This window comes from Pristis pectinata, chromosome 37 (genome assembly GCF_009764475.1).
Source record: "Pristis pectinata isolate sPriPec2 chromosome 37, sPriPec2.1.pri, whole genome shotgun sequence".
Lineage (NCBI taxonomy): Eukaryota > Metazoa > Chordata > Chondrichthyes > Rhinopristiformes > Pristidae > Pristis > Pristis pectinata.
Window position 1 is genome coordinate 12,763,215 of NC_067440.1, and position 7,392 is coordinate 12,770,606.

At 55.3% G+C, this 7,392-nt stretch overlaps 1 protein-coding gene across 1 annotated transcript in view; it reads left to right on the forward strand.

Moving 5' to 3' along the window:
• Positions 1-7,193, forward strand: part of LOC127586647 (polyamine-transporting ATPase 13A3-like) — a 34,406-nt gene extending 27,213 nt beyond the window's left edge. The window contains exons 28-32 of the mRNA XM_052044763.1: positions 1,216-1,393; positions 2,736-2,932; positions 4,595-4,683; positions 6,144-6,224; positions 7,029-7,193. Of these exons, the coding sequence (XP_051900723.1) occupies positions 1,216-1,393; positions 2,736-2,932; positions 4,595-4,683; positions 6,144-6,224; positions 7,029-7,193 (710 nt within the window). The remainder of the gene's footprint in view (positions 1-1,215; positions 1,394-2,735; positions 2,933-4,594; positions 4,684-6,143; positions 6,225-7,028) is intronic.
• Positions 7,194-7,392: the final 199 nt, after the last annotated feature.

Here is a 7,392-nt window from a genome sequence, read left to right on the forward strand (position 1 = left end):
GCACTGGGAGACTCCGAGAGTCTCCCCGTTCAACACTCAGGAACAACCTCAGAAGATCTGTCTGTAGGGTTTGGTGAGACCTCAGCTGGAATACGGTGGAGGGATCTGGTCTTCCTGGCGAGGAAGGGAAGGTGTGGTCAAGGGAGTGGTTGATTCCTGGGAAGGAAGACTTGTCTTTACTTGAGCCTGTGCCCCTTTCAGAAGAGTTACAGAGTTGTCCAGCACGGAAACAGGCCCTTCGGCCCATCCCGTGAATCCTGTCCAAGGTCCTCAACTAGTCTCAGTTTCCTGTGTTTGGCCTCCGTCCCTCTCAACCTTTTCTGTCCATGTACCTGTCCAAACGTCTTTTAAAGAGAGGTATTCCCACTGATCTGGACAAAATTGAAGGGCTGGGCTGGGTGGATGCAGGGAGGCTGTTCCCCTGGGCTGGGGCATCCAGAACCAGGGGTCACGGCCTCAAAGTAAGGGTTGGCCATTTGGGACCCAGAGAAGGAGAAATCTTTGGAATTCTCTCCCCAGAACCAGAACCAGGTTTGTTATCACTGAGGTATGTCATGAAAGTTGTTGTCTTGTGGCAGCAGATATTCTCCACCACGGAGGCTCAGCCTCTGAGGGTCTTTGATCTTTAGATACTGGCAGTGGGGTTGCTCAGGGAAGTGGTGCTGAGGTCAAAGATCTTGTAATGTGGGGGATGGCGAACTGAAGCCGGGCCTTCAGTCCCGCAGTGCCCTAACAACACTTCTCTATTTCTTCCTCCCCCTTGTAACTTGCATTAAAAGCTGCCAATTGCCACATGTAAGGGGAAATTAGGGGCAAAAATTAAGGGCACAGTGAGGGGGACAAAGAAAAGGGGTTGCTGGATCTGAGGTGGGCTAGCAGCGGCGTTGGTGGGTGTGATGGGACGAATGAACCCAGTGGCGATGAAGGAACAGCGATAGATTTCCACGGCTGGTGACTGGGAAGGGAACCGGCAGGTGGGGGGGCTCCCCGGCCCCTCGGTGGGAGAGGTGGTGGGTTTGGGAGGTGCTGTCTAGGTGAGTAACTGCGGGGCGTTGTGGAGATGGTGCACACCGCAGCCACTGTGCGCTGGTGGTGGAGGGAGGCAGGGTTCGGGGGGTGGACGGACTGGTGATTGAGAGGGCTGCTGTGGGTGGTACCGAGCTTGAGAGTTGGCTGCTGCAGCTACACTCACCCAGTCTTCCCTTCTGCCCTCAGTGAGCAGGAACAAGGCCTACGAGCACCTGGTTCCACAGCGCCCCAACGCCAACCTGGTGTCACCCCAGCTCCTGATCTCCGTGCTGATGCACATCGGCCTCTGTTCCACTTTCCAGCTGATGGGCTTCCTCCTGGTCCAGATCCAACCCTGGTACAACTCTTGGGACCAGGGAGCACAGTACGTGGCTCTGGTGTGTCTGTGTGCGCGCGCGTGTGTGTGTGTGTGTGTGTGTGTGTGTGAGAGAGAGGTGGGATTGATTTATTCATTTCCTGGCTCGGTAGCTGAACTATTATCGTCTACGCAGCTCTGTGGTAGTGGGTAGACAATGAAGTTCAGCCAGTTCACCCAGTGGGTGGTGTTGGAGCTGCTGGCCTGGTGTGCTGAGGGTTCTCCCACCGTGCTGGTGGGGAGGGAGTTTCCAGGATTTGGACCCAGTGGCGATGAAGGAACAGCGATAGATTTCCACGGCTGGTGACTGGGAAGGGAACCTGCAGGTGGGGGGGCTCCCCGGCCCCTCGGTGGGAGAGGTGGTGGGTTTGGGAGGTGCTGTCTAGGTGAGTAACTGCGGGGCGTTGTGGAGATGGTGCACACCGCAGCCACTGTGCGCTGGTGGTGGAGGGAGGCAGGGTTCGGGGGGTGGACGGACTGGTGATTGAGAGGGCTGCTGTGGGTGGTACCGAGCTTGAGAGTTGGCTGCTGCAGCTACACTGGTACATGGAGAATGTTCCGTCACATTCCCAACGTCTTGCAGGTGGTGGAAAGGTTTTGGGAACATGGAACAGTGCAGCACAGTACGGGCCCTTCGGCCCACAATGTTGTGCCGACCTTTAAACCTCGCCTAAGACTATCTAACCCCTTCCTCCCACATATCCCTCTATTTTAAATTCCTCCATATGCTTATCTAGTAATCTCTTGAATTTGACCAATGTACCTGCCTCCACCACCGCCCCAGGCAGCGCATTCCATGCCCCAACCCCACACTGGGTAAAAAACCTTCCTCTGACATCTCCCTTGAACTTCCCACCTGTTACTTTAAAGCCGTGCCCTCTTGTATTGAGCATTGGTGCCCTGGGAAAGAGGCGCTGGCTGTCCACTCTATCTATTCCTCTTAGATGGGAGGTGATCACTTTAACCCAACTGGGGCTGAACCATCTCTCCCTAACCTTCCAGACTGTACCTTTGCAGTTCTTGCATTGCAAAGCTTCGACTGTAGAGGACCTTCATTATCGAGGTGCAGCGGGTGGTGCTGCTGTCTCCCAGCTCCAGAGACCCGGGTTCGATCCTGACCTCAGGCGCTGTCTGTGTGGAGTCTGCACGTTCTCCCTGTGACCCCACGGGTTTCCCCCGGGGGCTCCCGTTCCCTCCCACATCCCAACAATGTCGGTGGGTTAGTTGGCCACCGCAGATGGTTTAGGGGGAGTTACAAGAGGACACCAGGATTAGTCAGTGTGCACTCGATGGGCCGAAGGGCAGTTTGACCCTCTGGATGTAATTTTAATGAAGCCCTTTGTACCGGCAGAGCCTGTGCATCTAACGACACGTTCTACGGAGTGCCCACCTCACAGCAGCGCAACAGCAGTGGGGTCTTCAACATGCAGTGGAAGATCAGCAACTACATTAACACCACCGTCTTCTTCGTGTCTGTTTTCCAGTACATCACCATTGCCTTCGTCTTCTCCTTGGGCAAACCCTTCCGCAAGCCCATCTCCACGAACTGTGAGTGGCCCGTGGTCGGGACCGTCCCCGGACAGTGTGGAGGGGACTCATCCGCTCGTTCTATGTCAGTGACACTGGTTCCAGCCCCAGAGTTCCAGTAGATCTGTCGCGCGTGATTTCCCTTGTGTTAACCCACGCTGACTTTGTCTGACCCTGTCACTGTTGTCCAAAAACTCTGCTACTGCATCTTTAATAATGGACCCCACTTCCAATGTCAGGGTAACTGGTCTGTCATTCCCTTCTCTCTCTCTCTGTCCTTCTATAAATATTGAGGTTACATTAGCTACCCTCCAATCCATACGAACTGATCCAGAGTCTTAAAAGATGGTCAGAAAGTGACCGGCAATCCATCCACCATTTTCAGGACCACTTCCTGGAATGCAGATTATCGGCTGGGGATTTATTGGCCTTGAATCCCATCAATTTTCCCACTGATGCTGAGTTCCCTCAGTTCCTTCCCCCCCCCCCCCCCCCCCCCCTCGGTTCCCTCACATTTCTGGGAAGTTATTTGTGAAGACGAGAGCCAAAATATTGGCCTTTGTCCCCCTGTATAAATTTCCCCCGTCTCTGACTTGAAGGAACCTATAATTGTCTTCACTGATCTTTTTACTGATGCATAGAAGTTTTTACAGTAACTTGTGTTCTCTGCAAGCTTATTCATGTGCACTCATTTTCCCATAGTTAACCTCTTGCTCCTCTGTTGTGTTTTAAAATGATTCCCATCCTTGGATTTGCTGCTTTTTTGGGCTGATCTGTCTCCTCCTTGGATCTAACACTCTCCCTCATTTCCCCGGACAGCAAGGACTGAGCAAACCTTCCTGTTTTAACTTTGTCACAGACAGGAATGAACAGTTGCAGTTAAATGTTTGCCATTGTCAATCCATCGTCCAAACCTATTAGTGATCTATCTTTGCCACCTCCTGTCTCGTATCCTTGTGGTTTCCTTTGTGTGGATTTAGGTCTCAAAATCCCCTCCACCTTAATGAGGAATTATTATCATACTGTTGTTGCTTTACCCCGTGGAGCCCCCACACAACCAGATGACTAATTAACCATCTCATCATAGTCAAAGTCAGTTTATTGTCATCTGCACAAGTCCATGTGTGCGCGGGTGCAATGAAAAACTTACTTGCGGCAGCGTCCCAGGCACAGAGCAACAGCACTCACAAGAAAAATATAAACTAAACATAAACACAATTTTACAAGAGAGAACACAATTTAGAACAACAAAAAAACAAAGTCCATTTGAGTGCAAAGTGGTCCCAGTGCTGCTGTACTGAGGTAGTGATTAGTGTTTTGCCAGTTGGTTCAAGAACCGAATGGTTGAAGGGAAGTAGCTGGTTGTGTGGGACTTCAGGCTTCTGTACCCACCCTTGTTCTGTCTCCACCCCTCCAAACATAAGCCCAGTCTAGGATGGCATTCCTTCCTCACTGTGTCGGTCCAGAGAACCCCATAGACAAACCAGGGATAATTCTTCCTCAGTATTATTACTAACTTTGTTGGTCCAATATCTCTCCAAAGTCACCCTTGATTATGGTTGCACCCTTGGGGCATGTGCCTCTAATTTTCTGTTGAATTCCCAGGTGTGTGGGTTGACTTGGGCTGACTGCGGTCCGGTCTGATAGGAGCACAGGGTGACTCTGGTTTGCTTCCCTTCCCAGACTTGTTCCTGGCCGTGCTGGGCACCCTTTACCTCTTCACCCTCTTCCTGATGCTCTTTCCGAGCAGCAGCCTCGACACGTTTTTTGAGGTAATCCGTCTCTCGGTCGTAAGTTGTCAGTCGGTGCTCAGCTCCCTTACTTTGCCCTTAAGGCGCCCTCTCCCGGAGGGATGAGTTACTGCTGAATCAAAGCTCATGGATACAATCGGCAGAAAACATGGGGCGGCACTGAGGGAGGGTCCCACTGTGGGAGGGGCGGCACTGAGGGAGGGTCCCACTGTGGGAGGGGCGGCACTGAGGGAGGGTCCCACTGTGGGAGGGGCGGCACTGAGGGAGGGTCCCACTGTGGGAGGGGCAGTACTGAGGGAGGGTCACACTGTGGGGGGGGGGCAGCACTGTGGGAGGGGCAGTACTGAGGGAGGGTCACACTGTGGGGGGGGGGCGGTACTGAGGGAGGGTCACACTGTGGGGGGGGGCGGCACTGTGGGAGGGGCAGTACTGAGGGAGGGTCCCACTGTGGGAGGGGCGGTACTGAGGGAGGGTCACACTGTGGGGGGGGGCGGTACTGAGGGAGGATCACACTGGGGGGGCAGTACTGAGGGAGGGTCACACTGTGGGAGGGGCGGTACTGAGGGAGGGTCCCACTGTGGGAGGGGCGGTACTGAGGGAGGGTCCCACTGTGGGAGGGGCGGTACTGAGGGAGGGTCACACTGTGGGAGGGGCGGTACTGAGGGAGGGTCACACTGTGGGGGGGGGCGGTAGTGAGGGAGGGTCCCACTGTGGGAGGGGCAGTACTGAGGGAGGGTCACACTGTGGGAGGGGCGGTACTGAGGGAGGGTCACACTGTGGGGGGGGGCGGTAGTGAGGGAGGGTCACACTGTGGGAGGGGCGGTACTGAGGGAGGGTCACACTGTGGGGGGGGGCGGTAGTGAGGGAGGGTCACACTGTGGGGGGGAGTGCTGCACTGTGGGAGGGGCACGAAAGAATCCACGGTCACCATTTGAAGGAGGAGTTTTGGGTTAATGTTAATCCTTCAACCACCATCACTGTGTGTACTGGTGATCTGGTCATTATATCCGGCTACCTGAGGGAGATGGTGATGGATCAGTTGACTGCCTGCTCCCTGGAGTTACCACGGGGACCATCCTTCAATAAGTCATTGGGTGTAAAGGGGTTGATTTTTTCTGTGTGTGGGGGGTTGGGAGGTGCCACTGTAACCCTGCACACATGAGGAATCCCTTGTAACAGCAGTCAATAGCAGATCCCTCTCTGTAAACTGGCAGGCCGCTTGGCCTGAAGCAAAATGCCACCGAGCTTGGTCCAGTGTCCGCACTCATGGGGCAGGGGTCCCAGAGGGCTTTCCCCATGTTGGGGGTCAGATCCAGGAGGTACCGCAGTCTCTGCACAGATCTGGGTGTGAAATGCTGAGTGGGTGGTGTCAGTGCACGACAGACAGTGCTCCGAGCACCAGCTGTGACCCACAGTCGGGTCCAGGCCAGTGGCCGTTGCTAATCTCTCTCTCTCTCTCTCTCTCTCTCGCGCTCTCCCAGTTTGTGTGCGTCCCGTACATTTGGAGGATCTACATTTTGCTCATGGTTATCGCTCACTTTGTATTGTCTGTTTTTCTGGAGGTAACACTGAACCACCCTCAGTTGTTTCATTTACACGGGTTCTGAACATGGAGGTTGCGTAGTATGCTCCTGGGTTACGCTGCCCACGGGGTGCTGTAGCCCAGGAGATCTCCCTGCACCTCGTCCAAAATCCCTTCATTCCCAACCCCCCAGTGCGTCCCGTCATCTCGTCCCCCCCCTGTTCCCCAGTCCACCCCTCTCTCCGTACCCCCCCCAGTGCGTCCCGTCATCTCGCGCCCCCCCCGGTCCCCAGTCCACCCCTCTCTCCGTACCCCCCCCCAGTGCGTCCCCTCATCTCGCGCCCCCCCCGGTCCCCAGTCCACCCCTCTCTCCGTACCCCCCCCAGTGCGTCCCCTCATCTCGTCCCCCCCGGTCCCCAGTCCACCCCTCTCTCCGTACCCCCCCCAGTGCGTCCCTCATCTCGTCCCCCCCTGTTCCCTAGTCCACCCCTCTCTCCGTACCCCCCCCAGTGCGTCCCCTCATCTCACTGTGCATCCCGTCATCTCGCGCCCCCCCGGTCCCCAGTCCACCCCTCTCTCCGTACCCACCCCCGTTCCATCCCTCTCTATTCCCTCCACTCAGTCCATCTCTCTGTCTATCCCCAGTTCCCAGTCTGGCCCCTCTCTCCATTTCCTTGTCCGTCCACTCTATCTCACCCCCCCCCCCCCCAATTCCCCAGTCCGTCCCTCTATCCCCTGGTTCCCAGTCCATCCCCTCCATCTCCCTGTGTCCCCCTCTCTCTGAGCCCCAACCTGTCCCTGTTTAGGACAGAGCCTGGATGACTATCATGTTCATGTGTTGTAGGAGATGGTGACCAACAACCCCCGCCTGTGGAACTGGCTGAGCCGTGTGTACTGTCCATCTGCCTCGCTGGTGAGGCACAAGAGACTACACCAGGAGCTGCAGAATGACCCGTCCTGGCCGCCGGTCACCATGTCTGAATCACACAGGGACACTGTACAGCAGTAGCTGAGATTACATATTTATCATTAAACGGTTGTACGGACTCCTGAAGGTTTGCTCATTTGCGATCCTTTAGGTATTACTGTGAATTGTACTTCAACTGTCTGTGGTGAGTGGCGTGTGCAGTCCCAGGGTTCTCGTTTCTCCCTCGACCCCTGTTCTCAATTTTTTCCAAGGACCTGGGTGTGTCAGTTTGCTTGCCCTG